We start from the raw sequence: 26624 nt of genomic DNA on the forward strand, positions 1-26624 counted from the left end.
GTGATTGGTGGGACTGAAACACAGACCTGGAGAATCTGGCTGGATTGACCCATAGCTTATCTAGACCACACTGTTGACCACAGTCATCCTGCCTAATGGGAGACAAATGGAAAGATGCAAACCCAGTGACCTCACAGGTGACACAATGGTGGGCCCAGAACACAGCGGGCTCTCTCCTGAAATCAACCCAGATACTGAATAGAGCTTTTTCATTTCCTTTTAAATGCAATGACATATTGGCAAGAAAATAAAACCTACTAAAATGCCCCCAAAGTGACAGCCAGAGAGGGGTGAACACACACAGCCCCTTGGGGTGGTTGTGCCATCAAGTGAAGCTAGAGTTAGTTCATCATATCACATTATCAAGGTTGCAGGAGCCGATGACAACGCTATAGATCTTACTACATGGCTGGGCTTAAATTAAACTTAAGGCCAAGCTTAAATTAAAACTATGTAACACTAGCAAAAAGAGAGGAAATAAGGATATATAGGAAGCAAAATTCTGCTTTTCTCCCCAATAAAGTCCGTGTTAACTAGAAGTATAATGTAATAAATTGAGGGTACAAATTATAATCCCCTCATCAAAAATGAAGAAAGTTACCTACAAATGAAGAGAAGTTTTAGAACAGAGATGTTAAAATGACATGTGCTTTTGGTAAAAGAAGAATGGAAGAACAAAGGCTGCACTAAGTGTGGGAAACAGAGAGCAAAATGCTGATGTAAGTAGGGCTGCATGCATGATAGCATTGAGTAGGATGTTAGCATCATTAGGAAAATGTAAATTGAACCCATGATGAGCACTGCTTCACTTGTGGGGCAGCTATAAACAAAGGGAAGGTGATAACCACAGATGAGACACAGAGGAAATGAACATCAGTCACTGGATTAAAAAAGCAAATTCTTTACTTGGTTCAGAACACAGCCTGGCAGTTCCTCTAAGAGAAATGAAAAAACACCCATGGAAGTCTTCACAAATGTTTGTAGCAACAGACACAGTGTCAAATGGAATCAAAAGCCAGCTGTGGTGGTCTGTGCCTACAAGTCCAGGAGGCATGAGGACTACAAGAGTAAAGCCAGCATGAGCTTCATAGAAAGTTCTAAGCCAGTCTGGGCTACTCTCTTGGAATGGGAAGGAGGAGGGACTGAGACAAGAAGACAGTGAAGAGCTAGAGCCACGCAGATTCTAGCTTGGACGCAGAGTCTAGCTTTGACAGAGTTTGTGGGATCGTGTTAGTGTCAGCTCAAAGACAAAGGACAAGAGAAGAATATTAATATTACTAGAAATTGATACTTTATAATTAAAACTAAGGAAGACATAAAATGGGGGAGGGTGCTGTGGAGACAGTTGAGTCAGTACTGTACTGGCTGACTAAGCTTGAAGACCTGACTTTGATTCCAGCACCTGTGCAAAAAGCAGGCATTGGATGCACACTCTAATCCCAGCACAATTAAAATAGAGAACCCCTAGGGTTCAATGGCAGGCTAGCCTGCTCAAACCAGCAAGCTCCAGGTTCAGTGAGAAACTCTGTTAGGTGGAGAGCAGCAGAGGAAGCTACCCAATATTAACTTCTGGCCCTCCTACACAAGCCCCTACCAGTGCAATCTTAGAAATGCACAAAGGCACAAACAATGGAATAGAAAAGCAGACAATGTAAGACTCACAATGGAAAGGAATAGAAAGTTATTGTATAATGGGCACAGAATTTCATTGTTGAAAGATGAAAATTTTGTGGGTCTAGATAGCAGTGCAAGCTGTATCTTGATGTATGAACTGTATGCAATTAGAAATGTGATAAATGTGCACATTTTCCTGTGATTTAAATGAATTTTAATGAAAATCACAGCACTTCCCTTGAAGCAGTTGATAGAACAACCAGGGTAGAGATAATGAGCAACACTATGAAACAGTCTGAGTGACAGGACACACATTCTTTCTTCATAATAGTTGACATACAAACCTATAAGGCAACTCTAAATAAGTTTAACCAGATTTAAATCATACAAAGTATATTTTCCAGCCACTATAGAATTGGGTTCATAATAAACAATTAACTTGGGAAGTGTTCAAATATTTGTAAATCAAACATCAAAATTACAACTAATCCTTGAGTCAATGAAGAAATGACAAGGAATGTTTAAAAAAATGTTTTGAGTGAAAACATGACATACTGAATTTGTGAGATGTAGCTAAATCAGTACTTATGGGAAATTACAGTTGCAGATGTTTATATTAGAAGGGAATAACTCTAAAGAAAGAAGTCCTTATGTGTTTGGCCAATTGACTTGTGATGAAGATGCCATTGTAATTCAACAGAGGAAAAAGACAATGTTTTCAGCCAGTTCTACTTGGACATTTGTAAAGAAGATGAACTTAAACCCTCATCTCTCACTACACACACACTTGAGCACACATATGAGCACATGTGCACACACACATACACAATACACATCCCACTCTGTAGATTGGTCATGACTTAACATGAGCAAGAGCAATAACAACAAACATAAGTGAAGCAAAGGTTTCTTGGGAACAATATTAGCAATATGACCCTTAAAAAGAAAAATATGATGAGTCAGACCTTATCAAAATTAAACACTTGTATTCCCTGAAAGAGAAAACCAAGAAGATAGAATAATAAAAGGCAAACTCAGGACTGGAGAGATGGCTCAGTGGTTAAGACCACTGGCTGCTCTTCCAGAGGCCCCAGGTTTGATTCCCAGCACCCACATGATGTCTCACAATTGTCTGTAACTCCAATTCTATGGGATACAAAATCTCTGCTGACTCCTATGGACACCAGGCGTGCAAATGGTGTGCATGCATACACACACACACACACACACACACACTGAGAGAGAGAGAGAGAAAGAGAGAGAGAGAGAGAGAGAGAGAGAGAGAATACTCACACATAAAATCTTTTTTTTAAAAAAAAAGGAAAAGATAAGCTCAAAGTTGTAAGAGGTAGTTGAAAAGCATGAACTGTAAAGGACCTGAGTCTAATGCATAGCGATAAGGAGGCACACACCCAACACACACACACACACACACACACACACACACACACACACACACACACACACACACACACACACACACACACACACACACACACACACACACCACACCCAACACACCACACCCAACACACACACACACACACACACAAAACAGCAAGCTAACAGAAGGCTAATCTTGTGGAAGTTTACTCAGCAACATTAGTTACTGGGGAAACAAGCCAGTCTGTCTCAGTTGTGTTTTTCTCTTTCACTAAAATTAACTCAGAAATGGAGGGGGCAGAGAAGTCCATCATCTTTCCTACAAGTTCTATCTGTGTTAATTAATCACTTCCTGCTTCACCCGCGCAGGTGGTCACCTCCATCGGGGAGCTGGTGGAGGTGTGCTCCACACAGATCCAGTCGGGATGGAGACCCCTGTTCAGTGCACTGGAAACAGTGCACAGTGGGAACAAGTCAGAGGTGAAGGAGTACCTGGTTGGGGACTACTCCATGGGTAAGAACCATTGGGTGATTGTCCCTATGGCAATTCATTCCTCAGGCTTCAAAGGGGCAGGAGGAAAGCCATTCTGCCAGCCATTCTTGTGGGCAGGAAATAACATGCAGCAAGGACCTGAGGTTGGATTTCTGCCAGCTGGCCAAGAGCTCTGAGCTTATCAGATCCTTTCTGTTGGCACTGGGTTTTGGTCCAGTCTGTATTGCTATGTCGAGTTACTTCTGAGACCACAGCGGGAAAATGTCACAATTTGTACATCTGAAAATCTGAAAGGCTCCAAAATCCAAAACATTGGATTTCAGAGTCTCAGTAAATTCTAGCAAATATTTCAAATGCTGAAAAACTCCAAATTCCAAAACATATCTGGTCCCCAGCATTTAGGAGAAGGTACACTATGCCTGTATCTATTTTCAAGAAACAGAAAATTGTAATTCACGAGAATCATAATTAGGGAGTTTGGATTGAGCTAGAAATGGCATACCCAGAATCTGGGGGTATTGTGTTAGTGATTCCCTGAGGCCACCCTGAGATTCAGAAACCTAGCAGAAGGCTGCATGGGACAGAGCATATGGCTATGATAAGATTTATTGCATGCCTTGGTTTATTACATGGTTCATGACTAAGTTTCACTATGGTAGTATAATAAGGGCACAGCCAGATTTTAAAATAAGAAGACAGAGAATCTGGAAGGATCCAGATAGGTTTCTTGACATTCTTGCTTTCCCATGGAAGTTCACACAGAGAACTCTTCCCTCAGCAGTGAAAGTGTCAGTAACATAAATCGAGGTTTAAAACAACAACAACAAAAAACAAACAAACAAAAAAAAAAAAAACAAGCAAGAAACTGGTCACATAGACACATTATATCTGGTATATACCAACTCCCAGGTGTTTAGCATAAACCAAATGTTTTGCACAGTCTAGGATAGTGAACCATCTTATGTGATAACTTGCCCAGGAATATTCTAATAATCAAGTTCCTGGATGCCAGTCAAGTTCCACCTGATTGACAACCTTGCATACCTGATTTCCTAAGGCAAGCAAACTCCTGAACAGGAATGAATGAATAAGCGTATTTCCCCGGCCTGGTCTATAGATGTTCTAGAATTTTCTGTGCTGCAACATCCCAGAAGCCCAGTGTTTGTTGTACTGCAGACCCACACATTGCTCCAGGCCTCTGTTCCTCCGGCTCTACCCTCTAGTGTCCACCCAGCCTTCCTATAGCTTCCATCTAGGTGAAGCAGCAAGACATGCTGGCTGTATCAGTTGAAAGGTCTAGACATTTCTCCAGTGGACCTTCACTAAGACTACCTAGGAGGTGCTGGAAGTGTAAGCACCATGAAAGGTTAAAACCTCCCTCTGTAATGATTCTCTCCCCTTCTTCCCTCAGGAAAAGGCCAGGCTCCTGTGTTCGACGTGTTTGAAGCTTTTCTCAACACCGACAACATCCAGGTCTTTGCTAATGCAGCTACTAGTTACATCATGTGCCTTATGAAGTTTGTCAAAGGACTGGGTAAGTGGAACCCTCATGACACTCACAGTCACTGTCAACCCTTTCACTGCAGGCTGCTAGAAAAAGCACTCATCCTGGGATATGAACACATGGCTTCATCTGCATTCTACACTCGGGTTTGTCTGAAGTTGATTTTTTTACTGTATCTATAAAATATCTTGTGATACAATACATTCTCAAACTAAACATTGTTTTATGCCAACTTCCCTTTCAATCTCAGGATATTCCATATAATCTTCAGTAATTGACCTTGTGCAGGAAACCATTCCCTTTAGTGTGGCACTTAGCAGTCAGAAAGCAAACTTAAGAATGCCTCCTCTAGCCTTCGAAATGGCAGTGTGTGTTTTGGATGAGTCAGCATTCCCCTTCTCGAAGCCCTGGCATATTTTAGGGAGCAGCTAGGTGGTTATAAGCTTACGTTGGTAACATCTACTAGAGTGGAGTCTTGGATACAGCATAACCTGCTGGAGCTGGGTTTTACAGAGCACAGATTCATCTGGGTGAGATGGAGAGAAGGGGTGGGAGATTAAACCACAAGTTTAGAAGACATTTACACGTCTAAGAGGTTTACACAGGAAGCTCCTGGACGTGAAGTCTGAGAACCTTGCAAATAAGGAAACTAGAAAGTTGATGCTGTTTTATCTTCTCAATAGGTAATTGATGCATTGATCATTCCTCTGTGAAAGAAACTGGACACAAAGAAGTTGTTACACTTGTGTCACCCTTGTTTTTGGAGTAAGAACAAAATGAAAGCACAGGATTTACTTGCTGTTAGTCTGAGCTGTAGGCAATCCTGACCCTGTTCTGTTATAAAATACAGTTGAGCTCTACAGGGATATGTTCTAAGACCACCAGTAGGTTCCTAAAGCCACTTAATAGTACCAAACCTGTGAATGCTCTATTTTTTGTATAAATATATACCAACAGTTAATTTATGAAGTAGGTGTTAACTAACAAAAACTAATGATAAAGGCCGGAGGGATGACTCATTTGTTAAGAGTACTGGTTGCTCCTTCAGAGGGCCCAGGTTCAATTCCCAGTACCCACATGGCAGCTCACAGCCATCTGTAACTCCAGTCCAGGGGCTATAATGGCCTCTTCGGGTTTCTCCAGCACCAGGCATGCAAGAGGTGCACAGGCATGCAGGCAGGCAAAGCACTCATACCCATAAAAACAAATAGCAATTTAAAAAAAAGATGATTACAATACATAGATATCATATCAGGCAGTGTGACAACCCAGGTGACTACAAAGTGACAATAGGTGGGTACCATATCCAGCCTGGATGCAGAACACATTCCAGATGGGATGGAGCAGGAGTGACATTTCATCTTGTTGCCAACAAAAACATGTAATTTCAAACTTAGGAATTTCTTATTTCTGGAATTTTCCACTCATGTTTTCATGTCATGTGGATACAAGTACTTGGTCCATAGCAAAGAAGACAAGGTGAAGACTTTTCCTTAGACAGTTAGACACACAGACACCCAGTGTCTGTGAAATACTCAGGTAAAAGTACCTAACAGCGTGTTAGAAATTTGAGACTATGTCTTAGAGAAAAGTTAGGGACTGAATGTAGAAATGCAAAATTATTAATGTGCACATGGGAGATTTTTTGAAAAGATGGGTTCTATTTTATTGTGTGATCTATGAAGTAAAGAGTCAATGTGTAAGGTTTGGGGTTCAGTGAGGAGGATAGGATACCCCATACAGACATGCTTCCTGTGTACCACTTGGGTCTAGAGAGCCAATATATACTTGGGTATATATAAAACATAAAAAAGGTAACACCTGCTATCATACAGAGGATGGGAAATGAGACTATTGTTCATTCCCAGCTGCTTTTCTAGCACAAATTCACACTAGTCTCTGCTTTCAGTTGTAAGGTAAATAAATACAAACCAGGAGCTGACAATTTTCCAAACCTAGCTCACTACAGATTTTCTTTCAAACAATTTTATTTGACCTTGTGCTACAGCAACAGAAATGAAGACAGGATGACCTACAGAACCTTAAGTACTTGCTCTCTGGCCCTTTACAAAAAGTTGGCCAACCCTAATCTAGAATGTAAATTCATTTATTTCTTTTATGTAGAAGCATGCCTCATTGCTTCTGAATTTTAACTAATGCCTAGTAATTATGTCTATTTACCCATAGGGAAGGGTGCTTGCTGCTACAATTGCAGACAATTAGCTATAATTACAGTGCTGTGGAATAATTTTATTAGAAGTATAGAAATAGATTCATGACACTGAGATAAAAATTATAATTCTTGGTTCTTTAACTATAAAAAATCTTTTTCTTCCATTTTCTTATTTTTTTAAATTTCATTTTACATTCCAAACACAGTTCTCCCTCCCACCCCTCCTCTCACCTTTTCACCTCCTCCCCTCCAGCCCACCCCCAAGTCCACGCTTCCTCATGGGTAAGAGCTCCCATGAGGACTCAACATAGTCTGGCACAATAGGTTGGGCTAGGCCCCTCTCCCATGTATTGAGACTGAGTGTGGCATCCCACCATAGGGAATGGGCTCCAACAAGCTATGTAAAATGAAATAAAAAGATTTTTAAAATGGAAAAAAAAGAAAATCTTTTCCAGAGATGAGTTAAATCTATACAACTATATGAAAATAAACAAATTTCCATCCAATTAAATTGCCTATGTCTCCAAACTCCATATGTTTACTCTTCCTGGGCTCTAAATTTATTGTCATCATTTAGTGCCTCATGCTGGCAGAAGATAAAAATCCAAAGAGGGAGGAGGCCAAGAGCCTCATTATAGCCCTGCCTCTGGGACTGCTGTCTGTCACCAAAGCTTCAGAAGTCACAGCATCCAGCAGAGAAGTGAATTAATGTGCTGGCTTGCAGAAATCCCCTCTCAGCCACCAGAAGTACTGGACCAGAACAGATGAAATCTTCCTTATTTGGGAGGTGGGGCAGGGACACTCATGGAGAGGAATCTTGTCAGGGTCATGCTGTAATTTTTCTTTCCTTCTATGTATATTTATTCGGGTAAGATGTGAGTGAGTGTGTCTTCCATTGTGATTGGAGAGCATGGCTAATTTTGTCTCTGTCCCCACACTGCCCTAGGGGAGGTAGACTGTAAAGAGATTGGAGACTGTGTCCCTGGAGTGGGAGCCACATCCACAGACCTGTGCCTGCCTGCTCTGGATTACCTCAGACGCTGTTCTCAGGTACCGGCGAGCTCCAAACCCCACATCTGCCTCGGAGGGTATTCATAGAACATCAGAAAATGTCTCTAACTGGGGCCTAGGAGAGACACTTTTAACTCCTCCACCTTGACCCAGACTTCTCCATCCCCTGGCTTTCTCTTAGAGCTCCTCTGCTTCTTGGGAGGTTGCATTGTGGGAAGGGGAAGCCATAGTCTGGTGCCCATTTTTCTATGGACTCTTCTCTGGGGTCCCCCACAGACAAAAATACTGGACATGTTCACAGTGACCCTAGTGAGTCTATGATGAGGAACAAGATCAAACCCAGGATAGGTTATTAACTGGTAATTTATTAAGAAGATACACTCACACTAGGAACCAGTAACCAGATTTGGCACTCTAAGAAGTCTGATCCCAGATGCTTCCAAGACCTGCCCTGAACCCCAAGAGACAGCTAGCACCTCCGGTCCTCTCTCTCTATCCTATGCCTCTCCATACCTGTGACCATGCCCAAACGGGCATGGTCAGCAGTACAGGTATCCAGGGTCTCTCCTATAAGTTTATAAATATATATATACATATATATATATATATATCAGATATTGAAAATTACCCACTGTTTTGTTGCCAGTGAGTATTATTGCATCTGCTTCTTGATAGAAATGCTCTTGTCATATTTCGAATGCAAATCACAACTTTCATTCTTTAGGAGCCCTGCTAGTTGAAGCCCCTTTAATAGCAATTTGTAATCTTACTGTTGTGTAACACTGAGAATTTTCCCATATATAAGTGCACTGTTTGGTGTGGTCTTCTTCTTTAGTTACTGGCCAAAATCTACAAAATGCCCTTAAAGCCAATATTCCTTAGCGGGCGACTTGCCAGCTTGCCACGAAGGCTTCAGGAGCAGTCGGCCAGCAGTGAGGATGGAATTGAATCAGTCCTATCAGATTTTGATGATGAAACTGGTAAGTTCATTGATTTGACAAGGATTCTTTTTGTGTTCTTAGTCCCAGAATCTCAGGCAATAAATTAAGTTAGTTTACAGATCATAAGAGTGGTCATCCATTTCTATGTTTTTTTTTTTTAAGTAAGTTTTATCATCATAAGTTTAACCAGAGTTTCCAAGGTCTCCCTAAAGTCAACATTAACCTATTCTTGTCACGTGGATATCTCTGTGTAAAACCATCACAGCTATGCAGATCCCACCAAATAAGTTTCAAACTCTGTCTCTTGAATTTAGTGAATTAGGACAATATTGCACTGGTGCTTAAGTAGGCTAGCAATTGACTTCACTAGCTTCAAGGAAACACAATTACTTCCCCTAAGAGTATTTGGTTAGAGACAGGGGAAATGAAGCCATTACTGAAGAGAGACTCTACCTGTGACCAGTGAAGCTGATAGGCTGAGGAAAAGAATACTTCTAAAGAATTTGTTTCAAATTAGGTCCCATGCAATCTCCTGCAAACCAGACTCCTATTGGGTAACTCTACGTGATTTTCCTGTGTGTTGACTCCTGTCCACAATTGCTGCCTATGTCCTCAGAGGACCTCATCTGGTCCATATCTTGATTAGGGTTACTTTCCAAGCCCAGGTCATTTCATACACTCTTGGAGGATGTTTTTATTTTTGTTCTTCAATTACAGGAGTGGTTAGAAGTTTACAGTGTTTGACAGATATCTTAAATGGTAAAACCTCATAAAATGGGATACAGAAAACATTAGATGGGAGGAATAGATATCTAATGCAACATTTTAAACTATGGGAAAGAATAATTTTGACTGAATATTTGAAACCTTCGACCAATGTAGTTATGAGTAGAAGCTAATGTTGTTGTCTATAATAAAGTCTTGGGTTTTGCCTTGGACTAAAGGGAGAAAGAAAGAAAGAAGGAAAATATACATGATCAGTTGGCCACAAATGACAAAAATTACTGAAACAGTATTAATGGTTACACAACATGATATATGTAATTGATGCCACTAACATTACAAAGAAAATAATGAACAGGCTAACTTTGTGATTTTAAAAGAGTAGACAGGAAGTCTAGGGATGTGGCTTATTCAGTCGTGGTTACATTACATGCACGATGCCCTGGGCTTGATCTCCAGCAGTGCATAAATAGGGTACATAACAAGTGCCTGAAATCCCAGCTCTTAGAAGGTGACTATAAATTTTGATATTTAGTCCTCCCCATCAACTATTATGCCTAGCTCTGTATAGCCTGTGTATGTTTGTGATTTTTGTAAATGTTTGTACTTTTCACTGGGCAGGATAATTATGTATATTGGGAATCCACGATAATATGTAAGAATATATCAGTTCTGAGAACTGTTTTGTTGTTTGTGTGTTCCATATATGTGAGGTGGGAAATACCAATCATAAGTTCAAGATTATCCTTGACTAAATAGGTCTGAGGCTAGCATGTCTTACAAGGAAAAGCAAGAGGACAGATGGGAAACAAAACAGACAATTTTATATTTTTATTATCATTTGATGAGCTCCCAAGTCATCTGACAGTCATTTCAGTATAGAATTTGCATATACTATTGCCAGGTTTAAAGTGAGGAGTTAGGGGAGAATTTGAGTCCTGTGTTTTCCTTTGACTTTGTCAGACCACATTACCCCATCTTCACCTCTCGTAGGCACTGAGGGCTATACTGAGTGATGACTGTCATCCCAGTGCCCCTTGCCATTTATATGAGGTTTTCACTGGGATCTTTGGAGGGTTCTTCATGATGGATATCTGGGTTTCAGAGAGATCTGCTTTTTGTTTTCCAGGTCTGATAGAAGTTTGGATCATCCTGCTAGAGCAGCTAACAGCAGCTGTGTCCAACTGTCCACGGCAACACCAACCACCAACCTTAGATTTACTCTTTGAGCTGTTGAGAGATGTCACCAAAACACCTGGTGAATGTCTACATCTGTTTATACTGGAGGAAGGGTTGTTAGATATGTGACTATTTTCAAGAAGGCATCTCTCTGGATGTTTACCTGCCATCACTGTTTCTTACATTTAACACAAAGTTCCACACACAGTGGATGCTCAGTAAATGTGTATTGAATGTGAAGTGATGGGTCAGGTATGTCCCTGAAATTTTTACAAAACATGTATGGTTTGGTGCTGTTGGACTCCCACATTGATCCATCGGTGTCTCTGTAAGCCAGCTGACTTTGCAATTTGCCATGATGACAGCCTTCTTCCTTGGCCAGATCTTATAGGCTGTACAGCCCCAGGGCTATTAGGAGAGCTCAACAGATCCATCACTCATAAGCACATGCTGTACCAAGCAGCCTCTTGTCAGGGTGATTAGGATTGGAAGAGATACACAATGCCTCGGACAGTCCCGTGTGTGTGAAAGAAGAGGCCTTAGAAATGTATCTGTTGATTGTAGTTTTAAAACTTAGCATACATGTTTTTCATTCCAAGGTTTCCTCAAAGAAAATTGTATAGATATGTAAGGCCACGATTTTAGTATTTTATTAGTGGTTTGCCTGCATAAATGTCTGTACACCATGTGCATGCAGTGCCTGAAGAGGGCATAAGATCTCCCACGACTGGAGTTACAGATTGTTGTGAGATATCATGTGGATGCTGGGAATTGAACTCTGGTCCTTTGGACCAGGGTTCAGTTAAGAGCAGCCAGTGTCCTTAATAACTGAGCCATCTCTGCAACCCTGAAATTTTGGTTTTTACTAATAGAATTAGAACCTTAATTTAATTAACTACTAGTTAACTACTATTCCAGTGAGATGTCTCTTCATTGTTATGAAGATTTGATATTAACACCTTCTCAAAACCCATTCCAAAGTTTATAGCTAGTCTCATATAATTAATATTTAAAACCATTCCATTAAAGAGTTGTGCATTTCATTAGTAAGTGCCATTTTCAGTTTTCATATTAATTGTCCCATGATACATATAGATGGTGTTTAGTGCTAAAAATACATATCTATTTGTTGAAATCTCTTAAATGTTAAAATAAAAATTATGAATACTAAATGAGGAAGTAGTTAATAAGTGTGAGTGGCATTTATAAGACATTATTTTAAATGTAGATCAACTATATGAAACTATGTATTTATAAATACATATACATACACATACATTCAAAAACTAAGGAAATATGTTAAAATGGAATTATATCTATAGGTAAATTTTGTCCTTCTCTATTCTATATAATTTTCATGTTTGTTATCTTTTGTATCTTTCATTTATTTGGGGTTTCTTCTTTATTTTTAATCCACTAATTTTTTGAAGAGGCACAAAGATTTTCTTTATAGCATTGTCTACAGAATAAAAAAAATCACATCTTAAATGTCCATCAGTACTGAAATTGGTAAATTACAAGTATGTATAATGGATATAGTATGTGTCAGTGAAAATAAGGATTGTTTATGATATAAAGTGTGTTCTTCATATTTATCAAAAAGTAATCTTTAAAGCTCTCAGCTAGCTTGGTGGGAAATGCCTATAGTCACAGAGCTACTCAGGAGTCTCAACAGGAACACACTTCAGACTGGAGTTCAAGGCCCATCTGGGCAACATAGTGAGACCCAGACTGTTAATAAACAAAAACTGTGCTCCACATAAATATATATGTAATATATATTTTGACATTCTTTCCTATATTCATGTATGTATTTTGTGTTTGAATCTGAGGACTAAGAGATCAAGTAACATTTTAGCTGTGATATTTCAATTTTTTATGTGTATTTGTATATCTGCTAAAATCATACAAAGAAGAAAAATGTCCCCGCTGTTACCCCCAATGAGTTGCCAATTCATCTCATACTTTCTCAGAGACAGGGGAGATCTTTTGAAAGAGATTTTTTATATCAGCCATAGCAAGAAACCCCTACTCCTCTTGAAAGCACAATTCTGACCCTTCTCTTTCTTTATCAGGCCCAGGATTTGGAATCTATGCAGTCGTTCACCTTCTCCTTCCTGTGATGTCTGTGTGGCTCCGTCGTAGCCACAAGGACCACTCCTACTGGGATGTGGCATCTGCTAACTTCAAGCATGCCATCGGTCTGTCCTGCGAGCTGGTGGTGGAGCACATTCAGAGCTTTCTACACTCAGGTAGCCACAATGATAGAGCCAGCCCTTGCTGGCACTGCTTCAGCACACAGCATCATTATCTCAAAGTGCTTAGTGAATCCCTGATGCAAATGCCTTTGTCCAGGGAATAAAGGAAATAGAAACACGTGGTTAGTACCAGTAATCTAACAGCATATCATTGGGGGGGGGGGGATTGATACCCATGCAGCCTCTATAAAATTATCAAACAGAATACTCTATGCTTGCTGTTGACAATAAAATACCTAGTAGCAGATCAAGCATAGCAATGCATAGGGAGAGGGAAGAAGGCATATTCAAATACATAACTTTTTAAAACACCCCTAGCCAAAGCATGCAGAAGTGGGAATGCTTTGTGCTTCTTCATCTAAAGAGGGAAAATAAAAGAAATAGATACTTCTCAGGGCAGGGATTATGGGAAGTTTCTTAACGCCTGCGGCATTTTGGAAAAAAATGCTAGGGGAGAGTTATGTTGAAAACAGCAGATAGAAAGGGACAGAATCCCAGACACCTGAGCAGGGGCCTCTGTGAAAGTGGGATTCTTGCTCATGAGCTGCCTTGGAAGGCTCGGGAGGATGAAGAAACAGCTAAACAAAGCATTAACAAGTTTCCTTGCTAGAAAAGATAAAAACCAAGCAGAGTGTTGGCCCCAAGGAGTCTAAAGCAAGAATAAGAAATGAGACCAAATTATCCTGAAAAATAAGAATACTGATGGAGGAGGATTGTCTGCAGTTGGAGGAGGGGGATCTAAATGTGTCTCAAGGGGTTGATGTTCTCAAGCAGGCTGTTGCTTTGCACAGGGAGGGGTGTGGACAATACCACTGAAAATTGCTTCTGTGGTATTACAAGGATATAGGAAGAACATACAGATGCATTCCTTGAGTTGGCAAATAGACTGGTTTGGGGATATCTCCTTCCTTCAGTCTGCAAAGGATGTGCAGATGGAAGCCAGATTGACAAGGTTCAGAAGACACCAAACTAAGACGAGATTGTTGTTTTCCAAGAGCACTTACATGAAATACAGCTTTTTAGCGCCAAGAAAAGCATGAATGTTCTTTTTCCTTTTTGGAAGCATTTTTTTCAGCAACTCATTTTCAGGCCATATATAATATTCTGTCTTGTTTGACTAGATTAATTATATGCTGAACTTTGAACAATACACACACGAAAATGGTGAACCACATATTTAATCTTGCTGTATCTATAAATGGGAGGAAACACACCAAAAATTGGTAAAAGGACTCCAAGTAAAACATTGCTTTGCTGTATTTTTTTTGAGGGGATATAAGGGAAGGTAAACCATTCTTGTTTTCTTTTTCCCCATATATATCTTTTTATGTCTAGATTTTGTTTTGCTAGAGACAGCCATTTCATTCTCTCCCTTTACACCAGAGGCCTCAGAACCTTATTACTTCTTCCTGTAGACATCAGGTATGAGAGCATGATCAACACCATGCTGAAGGATCTCTTTGAGCTGCTGGTGGCATGTGTGGCCAAACCCACAGAAACCATCTCCAGAGTGGGCTGTTCCTGCATTAGGTGAGAAAAGGGTCCATTGGCTCTTCCCAGGGGTTAAGTTTTATTATGAAATCCAAAGGCATTATCTTTTATGGTAGTAACTCACTTTTTAGATTGTTTTTTATAAATAAATTATAATTAATAGTCCTTTTGGTATTCATTCTGCAAGTGCTTAGTGTAGATGGGGGTAGAGAAAGTGGAGGTAGAGGAAATGATAGGTGGTTTCGTTGGAGACAAAGGAGAAAGGTTTTCTTCAGGAGTGATGGGGGAGCATGGTGGGTAAAACCTGAGACTTGGTACCTGCTGACAGCTCCTACCCACCAGGTAGTTTGCCTCAATCTGTTCCTGGGTCCCATGAACCCCTTTAGGGGATTCTCTTAAGTCTTACGATTTTGTTATCATGCCTTACTACTGCTCCTAACAATCCCATTTTGGGGTATAGAGTACTGTCCCTATGTACAACGAGGACATAAAACTCTTCTCGTGAGAATGTTACTAGATACCTAGGCTCTTCCATATCTTTAATGTAGATACTGAGAGTGATCACAAAACTGTCAGGTACACACACATTTGTAATCCCAGCATTCAGGAGGTAGAGCAAAGAGGGTTTAAGTTCAAAACCACCTTAGGCTACACAGATATCTCAAAAAATATAAGAACCAGCAGAGACAGGGTCACTGAAAACTGATTTTCATTAACCCCTCTGGGTGGGGGGTTGGGGGGGTAAATGTTAATATCCAGAAAGGACAAGAATGGGGGATTCAGAATGGTAATAATGGCAACATTCGGTTCCTACACCAAAGTCATTGTCTTCATTATTTTCCTATTGCTACAATGAAAACACACTATGACAAAGGCAACTTATAAAAGAACAATTAATCGGGCTTATAATTCGGAGGGGTTAGCATCCATGGTGGTGGAGCAAGGGTGTGTCAGGGGAATAGCTGTAGAGCTCTCATCTCAAACTGTAAGCAGAAAGCAGAGAGTGTACTACACGGAAGATGGTTAAAAGCTTTTGAAACCTTAAATAAAGGTCACACATCTTAATCCTTCCCAAACAGCCACTCACTGGGTACATTGTATTCAAAGCCAGGGACTTTCTGGGGACATCTCATTTAAACTGAAATGGTAAATCTTCACTAGGTGATAATATTCCAGCTAGGAGAACAAGACAGCAGGTGCAAGAAGATAAGGAACAACAAGAGTTTTTGATCTTGTTGAATGTGGCTAGGATTTGTAGAGGAAAGGTAGCAAATAGGGCCAGGATGGGAAAATAAATGAAGGGTATACAGCCCTGCATGTAAGCCTAAGGGTAAACATTGGTCTGTTTGCAGTGGAAATCCATCGATGTTTCTAAATTAAACTGGTTTAGATGTTAGTATCTTGACAGTGGGATACCAGAGGGGTGGAAAACAGGAGGGCTTGCAGAGCAACTCCATGATAGACCTGTGCTCCACTCAACACTGAGGACAGCAGAATTTCTGGACTCAGGACGTACCTTTTGGCAGGTATGTCCTCGTGACAGCGGGTCCTGTGTTCACTGAGGAGATGTGGCGACTTGCGTGCTGTGCCCTGCAGGATGCCTTCTCTGCCACACTCAAGCCAGTGAAGGTAAGACAAGGAGGAAAGCAAAGTTGTTTTCTTTCTTAGCCCATTGCAGCTTGCTCAGACTGGGCACCTGAGTTCTGCCTGCCTGCTCATACAGTTGCACAGTAGCAGAACATAAAAAGTTAAAAACAAAACAAAACACACACACACACACACACACACACACACACACATCTGGGTTGGTTCTTTTATATCAGTATCAGATTCGAGATTGGGCCTGGCACTTTAAACCCATACAAACCCCATGAATGCCTGCTGTTCCTCCTAGGACCTGCTAGGCTGCTTCCATAGTGGCACAGAGGGCTTCAGCGGAGAAGGCTGCCAGGTGCGGGTAGCAGCCCCATCCTCCTCCCCCAGTGCTGAGGCAGAATACTGGCGTATCCGGGCCATGGCCCAGCAGGTAAGAGTTAGACTATGGGTCTTGGGACTTCAGAAGCTTGAGATGCATGCTCAGAGTCATCCTCCATGTCCTGCATCACCAGGCACCTCTCACTCCCTTAAAGACACATTAAGGCCCTAAGCCCTTGCCAGTACCATTTTCCCACTAAAATGACTTTAGCTCATTCTCCCTACACCATCCCATTGCAGGTTGTATCCTTTAGCACTCAGATCAGAGCCTATCCTGCAGCCTGGACTTCATCTACACCATGCTTAGGCTACTTAGAAGGTTTTCTAAATACTATTGCCGCTAAATACAGGTAACTAAAGATGGCTCATGCATTATATTTTTATCACTCTTACAGAACAGTCCTTGATACTTTTAAGTGACTTAGCATATTTGAATTGAGTGTAGCCAGCCATTAAGAATGTCTTCACACAACCTGGGTTTGGTTCTTAACACCCACATCAGATGGCTCACAACCACTTTTAACACCAGACCCAGGGAATCTGTTGACAAGTTTCCCTGTCCAGGTTGCTTCTGAAGGGCTTCCCCCAGAAGTGCTCAGCCAATGAGACAAGGAAGAGTCTTCCATATCCAGCTTCTTACCTCACCTGATGAGCACATTCATAATGTCCTGGGACATGACCATCAGTTCTGAAAGGAAAAGGCAGGTCCCTAGGAAGCAGCCACAGTGTGTCTGCAGAAGAAGGGACAGAATAAAGCTGAACTGAGGATCCTCTGCAACAGGGTGGCAACTGTGGCCAGATGCAGCAATAAGTTGGGCTTGCAGCAAAGACTAAGTGGCCCTCCTCAGGCATGGCTTCTCTAAATAGGAAGCTGTGGCACTTGGTTCAATTTTTCACATGTGTACACCGGTATTTTCACATGTGTGCAAGCATGTGGTAGACTATAAAAATGACAGCTGGGCAAGGAGGCTAATGTCTATAATTCCAGCAGGGGGACTTGAATTCAGGCTAGCTTGGGCTATAGAGTGGGTTCTAGGCCAGCTTGGCCGCTGTGTTTCAAACTTAACAACAGATCATCAGCAGAGAAACCTCTCCTGAAATCAATGGTTAAGGGGCTTGTCTCACCTCTTAGTATTTCTCTCTTTCTTCTGTTCCAAACCTTCTTTCTTATATTCACAGCTGAAAATAACTAGTTATAGGAAAGAAAAGATTTCCCTTAAATAGTCTAAAGGTCTTTTAAGTCTAAAGAAATGAGACCTTTTGGAGCAGAGGTCTGATAGATGTTTGGTATTTTTCAGTCACCTCTGCCCAAACCATACCTGATAGGAGAGTGGACCAGAAAGGAGCTGGGAATCTTAGCTTCATTTGTTTGTTTGAGACATATCCCAGGCTGGTCTGGAACTCACTATGTGGGTCAGGTTATCCTTGAATTCAGAGAGATCTGCCTGCCTCTGTTTCCTGAGAGCTGGGATTAAAGGCGTGTATCACCATGGTTAGCTGAGTCTTTGTTTCTTATTCCTGCCTTGGTTATAAATGCCAGAGATAAGGTGATGTAGCAAAGTGGTAGAGTTCTTGCCTAGCATATGCAAGCCCCTCCAGAACATATATATATATATATATATATATATGTATATGTATATGTATATGTATATGTATGTGTGTAAACACATACATATATACATACATTCATGCATACACATATGATATGTATATATCTCAGTTCTATATAACATACACACACACACACACATATATATGAACTTTTACAAATGTAGCTTGTATCCTGGTTAGTTTTTTGTCACCATGACACAGGTAGGATCATCCAGGAAGAGAAAACCTCAGTTAAAAACATGTCTCCATCAGATGGGCCTATGACCAAGTGTGTGGGTCATTTTCCTCATTGATGATTGATGTGGAGCCACCCCTGGACTGGCAATCCTGGGTCTATAAGAAAGCAGGCTGAGCAAGCCATGGGACAAAGTCAGTAAGCAGCAGTCCTCCATGGCCTCTGTTCCTGCCTCCAGGTTCCTGCTTGAGTTCCAGCCCTGACTCCCCCACTACCACGTTGCTTTGGTCACAGAGTGTATCACAACATTAGAAAGCAAGCTAATACCACCCCCCTCGTATTTGTTATTACTACTTAGTGTCAGTACTTGGAGTGTAATGAACTGACATGTGGTGGAAGTAATAGTGTTATTAGTGTTTAGTATTTGCTCTGTTATAATGCTCTGCATATGTAATAAACAGGTATCAATTTATTTCATCAGATATATCGGGTGGAAGCTATTGTCATCCCACTTTACAAGTAAAGACATGGGTAGAGAATAAACTACTTCCCAGGGCCACTGGCAGACTGTCAGTGGAGGTAGTAGGTGTGACTTCTGAACTGTCCCCTTTGTATGTCCCTGCAGGTGTTTATGTTGGACACCCAGGGCTCACCAAAGACCCCAAACAACTTCGATCATGCTCAGTCCTGTCAGCTCATCATTGAACTGCCCCCTGATGAGAAACCAAATGGACACGCCAAGAAAAGGTACGCTGCTGGAAACACAGAAAGCTCATCCATTCCCACTTCTTCCTCTTTGATCCCAGCGTTAGCTAGGAACACTAACAGCATTGTGCACTTGGCTAGCAAAGGTTTTCATAAAAATGGTAAACCTTTCAACCACATTTCACACGTGCAATGTATGCTGTTTAGTTTATCATAAGGAACAGCCACAGACTAGGTGACTGACAGCACAGCTGTAGGTTTTTGAAGGCTCAAGGTCAAGTTCTGGGCAGGACTTATCCTTTATGTTTGTCTTCTGTCTAGATGGCTGTCTTCTGAGTCCACACATGGTGACTCCTCTCTGTTTTTCTATGCAAATCTCTAGCAAAGGATGTGTACATAGTGGATTCAGATCCACCCAAATGATCTCATTTTTACCCAATTACCTCCGTGAAGACCCTTCCTGTAAATATGATCTATTCTGACTAGGAATTAGGAGTTCAACATATGCATTTGGACAGGATACAACCCAGTTCATAAAATCATATGTGTAATAATAATCATTTATTTAAAGGGTATTAACTTTTCAAACAAAAGATAGGACAATCAGTTGTGCCCAGGAGCCCAAGGCCAGCCAGGCATCATAACAAAACTCTTTAAAATACAGTAACTCCCATGTTTCAGATTAGCACAGTTCAGGTCATTTCAATGAATAATACATTGAACTCTGCTGTCAAGAGGCAAAAAGATCCATGTCTTATGGGAGGGGGAAAAAGTGTCTCTTTTTAAAAACTATCATCCTGCCTGAAAAATCCTTGCTCTTGTAGTCAGATTCAAAGCTGCCTGGCTTTGCTACAGCACATTAATAGTAACAATTGCTTATTTAATGTTGTATAAAGTCACAGCAGGTAACATCCCACTTGCATTTAACCTATAAGGACAAGAAAAGCCAAGTTACATATCCAAGAATATACAACCAACAAGTGAGAAAGCCAGAAGCAAAACCAGGTCTGGTGGTACACAAGACCTCTGCCTTTCACCACTTTGGGGAGCAAGTTAGTGCAATGGACTTAGGTTGGCATTCCCCCAAACTTGTATTTTAATCCTAACTCCCCAGGTTACAATTAGAAGGTTAAGGTAAATCATGAGATCTGAGCCCTTCAAGAATGGGATTAATTCCTCTGAGAGAAACAGGAGTGCTCCCTAGTCACTAATCTATAGCCGCCAGAGTCCAGCCATACTGATACTCCTCTGTTCTCAGACTTCAAACAGTGTGAAAGCAACCTCTTTGATTATAAAACAGGCTCTGGATGATGTTGTAACAGCTTGTTAATATAGTCATTTGAATACTATAACCATTTAGGCAAAATTTCCATGAAATATTTTAGCTAGCATTTGTTTATACAAAAGAATACATGGAAATATATATATATATATATATATATATATATATTCAACTTATGGAACATGAAAAGTAATATATTCATGAGCCTGTCACACAAAAGAGAACTTTAACAGTATCCCATGTATTTTTCCCCCAATTCTAGCTTCCTGCTTCCCCCATATCAGTTTTTAAGTATAGGTCATCACTGTCTACTTTATATGTTGAAGATGATGAAAAAGATAAGATACTGCCCTTCCATTTGAGAATGGTACTGCAAAGTACAGATAATAGAAAACTGAGCAGAGCTGTAAAGGATTTACCTTCTTAGTTTAGGTCCTGAAGTTGTAGACTTGAAGCACTTAGGCCAAATTGGTAGTGTTCTAGTTTCCTTCCTGTTTCTGTAATAAAACACTCTGACCCAAAGTAACTCGAGGAAGAAAGGGTTTGTTTGGCTCATACTTCCAGATCATAATCCATCACTGAAGGAAGTCAGAACAGGAACTTGAATCATAAACCATAAATTGTTGGCTCTCACGGGCTCATGCTTAACTTTTCTTTTACCCAAGACTACCAGCCTAGGAAACAGTGCTGCCCACGGTGAGCTGGAGTTCCTTCAATTCCATCAATGCTACCCCTCACAGACGTGTCCACAGACCAATCCGATAAAGACAGTTACTCAATTCAAACTTCTTATCAGATAATTCTAGACACTTGTCAAGGTGACCTTAATGCTAACAAGGGCAGGCAGCTTCTAGAACCTTTTGCAGAGGAACAGATATTCAGGTTCAGGTTCACTAATACTGAGCAACTTATCAAAACACCATCTAAATAGGAACCAAGAGGAGGGTGAAGGTTTTTTGTTTGTTTTTTTAATGAACAGAGTTTCTGCCTGAGATGCTGAAAATGTTTTAGAGAGACAGTGATGGTCATACCAGCATATCAACCACACTCAACACCACTGAATTGTATAGTTAAAGAGACAGTGTGTTGTATGTGCAATGGATGTACACATTGCAGAAGTCACTTCAGCTGTCTGACAGTGCTACTGATTTGGGGTGACAGCCCCCTTATTGTTCATTTCATCCTTAATAAGAGTCATGGTGTTTTTTCAGTGATGACCACATGAAGTGAAAAGTCAGTATTTAGATTGATGCATGGTTTTTGTTAAATATAGAAATTATTTTAAAATCTGAGTCCATATTGGAGCAGACTAAAGCAAGAAAATACCAACAAGATGGTGGGTCCCAAGTCTGGCTCAGTGGCTCATGTGTATAGTACCAGCATTTAGGGGTTGGAAACAGGAGATTGGGAGTTAAACCCATCCACCCTCATCTACATAGCAAACTTGAGGTCAGCCTGGGCTACATCAGATCCTGTCTTTAAAAAAAGTCTGGACCTTGTATCATATACAGGAATTAGTTGGCATATAATGGTATAGTCGATATAATGGTATAAGCTATTTTCATAAAATTCTAGGTGCAATGAAAGGAACATTGAACCACAAACCACACTGGTCAATTAAAGTGGTAAATATGAAGTGTTTTTTTCAGTACAAAAAAAAACATCCAAAGCAAGCATTTGAACATTTACATATTAACTACCTGATCTGAACTGTTGATTAGAAAAGTGTGGGATTGTCATTCGTTACCCACCTAACCCTCAGCCAGATGCCCTGGACTGATGTATAGGGAGGATGAGCCCTCTCTCATCTCTTGGTCCCATGTAGCTCTCCTGAAAGTTGGCTCAGAGAAATTAAATAACCACACAAGGTTTGTGCTGCAGTCCCAATGGCCAAATAGGCAGATAGTGAATTTGAGCGAATTCTGCTTTCCCAGGCTTCCTGTAGAAGGCTATGAGTTACATTATCAATTTATTTTTTTCATTTTGTAATGTTAGCACCATAATAGCAGTAGCAGAAAATTTTCAGCACCTAAAACATAGCATTTAATCCTTGAAAACTGTCTGATATAAAAAATAAACCAGTAGGATTTGTGTGTATGTAAGAAAACAAGGTAGGCCGGGCAGTGGTGGCACACGCCTTTAGTCCCAGAACTTGGGAGGCAGAGGCAGGTGGATCTCTGTGAGTTCGAGACCAGCCTGGTCTATAAGAGCTAGTTCCAGGAAAGCCTCCAAAACCACAGAGAAACCCTGTCTGGAAAAACCAGAAAAAGAAAACAAGGTAGAAGGTTGGAAGGGTTAGGAGTGTCCTGTCTTTTATTTGTAATTTTTATGAAGGTGTTTTGTTTATTTCCCATGGTTTGACAATTCAGTATCTTAACTTACAGTCTACAGCTCCTGGGTTTTAAAAAGTGCCAGGAATTCTATCAGCCAGGACTAAAATGGAGCATTACCTCTTTTAAAGACAGATTTTAAAGGGCAGGCAAGATGGCTTAGTGGGTAAAGGTGATTGCAGCCAGGCTCCATGACTTAAGTTCGATCCCCTGTACCCACATGGTGCTGTAAGTAGAGAACTGAATCCCACAAGTTGGTTGTCCTCTGGTCTCCACATATATGCAGCATGCATGCACACACATAATTAAAAATAATTTTGGAACACAGTGGATTTAGTTTGGGGTGTCACATGTCTGAAATGGATCATACCAATTTTGCCGCGAAAGAAGGGACAAGGCAAAAAGCCACTAACCATGCTCTATCTTTGTGTTTGAAGTGTTTCTTTCAGGGAGATCGTGGTGAGCTTGCTTTCTCACCAAGTACTGCTCCAGAACCTGTATGATGTCCTACTGGAAGAGTTTGTCAAAGGCCCCTCTCCTGGAGAGGAGAAGACCACGGTTCAAGTGCCGGACACCAAGCTGGCTGGCTTTCTCAGATACATCTCCATGCAGAACCTGGCTGTGATATTTGACCTGCTGCTGGACTCCTACAGGACTGCCCGGGAATTCGACACCAGCCCAGGGCTGAAGTGTCTGCTCAAGAAAGTGTCCGGCATCGGAGGCGCAGCCAACCTGTACCGCCAGTCTGCCATGAGCTTTAACATTTACTTCCATGCCCTGGTTTGCGCGGTTCTCACCAACCAAGAAACCATTACTGCTGAGCAGGTGAAGAAGGTCCTCTTCGATGAGGAGGAGAGGAGCTCTGATTCCTCTCAGCAGTGCTCATCGGAGGATGAAGACATCTTTGAGGAGACAGCACAGGTGAGCCCTCCGCGAGGCAAGGAGAAAAGGCAATGGAGGGCACGCCTGCCATCACTCAGCGTGCAACCAGTGAGCAACGCAGACTGGGTGTGGCTGGTCAAGAGGCTACACAAGCTATGCATGGAGCTCTGCAACCACTATATCCAGATGCACCTGGACCTGGAGAGCAGCTTGGAGGAGCCGCCCACCTTCAAGAGCGACCCGTTCTTCATCCTCCCATCCTTCCAGTCTGAGTCGTCCACACCATCCACGGGTGGCTTCTCCGGGAAAAACACGCCCTCGGAAGATGACCGCAGGGAACATCTAAGTGAGCCTCTAAGTCTGAGGGTGGGCGGTGGGGACATGCTGATGCTGCCCCCCAGCCCCAAGACCGAGAAGAAGGATCCTGGCCGCAAGAAAGAGTGGTGGGAGAGCGCGGGGAACAAGATTTGCACCATGGCTGCTGACAAGACCATCTCAAAGCTGATAACTGAGTACAAAAAGAGGAGGCAGCCGCACAACCTGCCTGCCTTCCCTAAGGAAGTCAAGGTGGATAAGAAGGGGGAGCCCCTGGGGCCTCGGGGTCCTGATTCCCCGCTGCTCCAGAGGCCACAGCATCTCATGGACCAAGGACAGATGCGCCATTCCTTCAGCGCAGGCCCAGAGCTGCTGCGGCAGGAGAAGAGGCCCCGCTCTGGCTCCACGGGGAGCTCCCTGAGTGTCTCTGTGCGAGATGCAGAGGCACAGATCCAGGTGAGTCCAGCTAGCAGTTTTCTGGGTTGTGGATACCAGAGGTGTCCCCCTTGCAAAGCCTGTACCCCCAAAGATGTGAACCCAGCGAGGGAAATGCAGGATGATGTTGAAGTGACTTAGTGCTTGCCTAGCATGCAGGAAGCCCTGGGTTATATCCCCAACACCTCCCTACACTAGGTATAATCAGCCCTGCAGTGCCTACACAGAGGAAGCACAGACAGAGATATCTTGATGTCAAGGTAATCCTTGGCTATATTTGACCTATATGCTTGGACAGTTCAGACTACATCAGACAGACAAAGGGAGAAAGAGAAATCTGGTGCATAGCAGATGATATAAATCATACCTCCAAGCCAGAATGACTGGGCCCAGGCTGTGGCATCTGCTTGAGAAACTAATTTTCTCCTCAAACCATTTCTTCTCTATCCTGACACAAAACAGAGAAGTAGGAAGCTACCTGTATAAATAAGATGCTAACACTGATTTAAAAAAAAAAAATTCAATGGGCTTTAGCTGTCATTGAGCCTTCATTTTGTCATTTGAATATGGCACTGAGGATATTCTGTTCTGAAGCAGTGTTGTATAAAGGAAAAGGCCAGAGTGGATGCTGCTGTGTTAAAGTGAACTACTTGAGCCATCTTGAGCACATGTAAAGCACGTCAAAATGAGTTTGAGGGGGAGATAGCATTGGTAGTGTTTATTTGGCATAAGAAAAAATGAAAACAAAGAACTAGGGAGATTCTAGATAAAACCCTTTACTATGTAGTCTTGCCACAAATGCAGTACATCAGAGGATGGCAGGGAGGACCCTAGGAACCTCTGCATGTGCATACATTTGAAATTAGCGTGACTCTTGCAGACGTTTTCAACAGAGAAGTAAACTCGATAAGGCAGAATCTGTGTAAGTTTGCTAGTGTCTTCAGTACTAGGAGTTAAAACCAAGGCTCCACAAATGCAAGGCCTCCATTCTGAGTGACATCCCTGGTTTAGACTAGGTTGCTTTAAAAGTGTTTTTTTTTTTTTATCTTTTGTTTATAAGTTTCTTGATGAACCCTGTATCTTCATCGCTTTTAAATGTGTTGGGGTTTTAATGATTTAATATCTTCTCCTAAATTAAGGTAGAATTATCCCAAGTGATCCAGGTAATAGTAGTATATAGCTAACTGAACTATCAATGCCCCATAGACATTTCCTCCTGCATTTTTATTCTTAACAGTTTGTGAAAGCTAAACATAAGATATTCCTCGTGTTAGACGATTCACTTCCCATCCTTCAATATGTGACATGAAAACCAGATTATTACAGGCACATTTTCTGAGAAAACCATTTACAGATTTCCAGAGCTTAAGAGCACTGCCATACAAAACCGTAAGACCGCCATTAATTCTCTTCCATCCTTTCTCGTAGGCGTGGACCAACATGGTGCTAACAGTTCTCAATCAGATTCAAATCCTTCCAGACCAGACCTTCACAGCCCTCCAGCCAGCAGTGTTCCCATGCATCAGCCAGCTGACCTGTCATGTGACTGACATCAGAGTCCGTCAAGCTGTGAGGGAATGGCTGGGAAGAGTGGGCCGTGTCTATGACATCATCATTTAGAGGACTCAAATCCCTATGGTCAGAGTCTGCCTGTCCATCCAGCTGATTGCATTTTCCCTACACCAGCCCACTCAAACTAGGTCTCCAAGAAACTAGTTCTCTGAAACTTAGTAACAAAGCCTTTTTCCAAGCTCTCCCTAATTAGTCAGCCTTGGGCTAGTCTGGATGCTAAAGTGACGTGGTGATCTCTGGCCTGGCACATTGTTACAGGAGTCTGCATTCCTTGATGCATTTCTAAATCTAAACCTAATTTCCAAGTGCATTTGCTTGCAGTATTATACCCAGATGGGTTGTTTGTAACAAGCCTCCTTTACAAGCCCCAGGCTGATCCATTTTATTCATCATTTTCAAAATTCAGTGTAAGTCCCAAGAAAACATTTGCTGTTAAGTCAAGCTGATATATATTCATATATCTAGCACCAGACATAATTAATCAGAAGAATTTTTATATTCTGATTATAGGTTGGTTGGGAAGAAACCTGCAAAAGTGTATTTTTTCTACTGTTCTAATTAAGAAAAAACAAA

The 26624-nt window shown here is 41.5% G+C and overlaps 1 protein-coding gene across 1 annotated transcript in view; it reads left to right on the forward strand.

Annotated features, from left to right (window-relative positions):
* The window catches only part of Arfgef3 (ARFGEF family member 3), a 142183-nt gene extending 116084 nt beyond the window's left edge, over nucleotides 1-26099 (forward strand). The window contains exons 23-34 of the mRNA XM_027401943.2: nucleotides 3367-3511; nucleotides 4902-5024; nucleotides 8114-8217; nucleotides 9014-9158; nucleotides 10972-11100; nucleotides 13097-13273; nucleotides 14695-14809; nucleotides 16297-16399; nucleotides 16665-16796; nucleotides 19156-19277; nucleotides 23285-24500; nucleotides 25908-26099. Of these exons, the coding sequence (XP_027257744.1) occupies nucleotides 3367-3511; nucleotides 4902-5024; nucleotides 8114-8217; nucleotides 9014-9158; nucleotides 10972-11100; nucleotides 13097-13273; nucleotides 14695-14809; nucleotides 16297-16399; nucleotides 16665-16796; nucleotides 19156-19277; nucleotides 23285-24500; nucleotides 25908-26099 (2703 nt within the window). The remainder of the gene's footprint in view (nucleotides 1-3366; nucleotides 3512-4901; nucleotides 5025-8113; nucleotides 8218-9013; nucleotides 9159-10971; nucleotides 11101-13096; nucleotides 13274-14694; nucleotides 14810-16296; nucleotides 16400-16664; nucleotides 16797-19155; nucleotides 19278-23284; nucleotides 24501-25907) is intronic.
* The last annotated feature ends 525 nt before the right edge of the window (nucleotides 26100-26624 follow it).

Source organism: Cricetulus griseus, chromosome 2, assembly GCF_003668045.3.
Source record: "Cricetulus griseus strain 17A/GY chromosome 2, alternate assembly CriGri-PICRH-1.0, whole genome shotgun sequence".
NCBI lineage: Eukaryota > Metazoa > Chordata > Mammalia > Rodentia > Cricetidae > Cricetulus > Cricetulus griseus.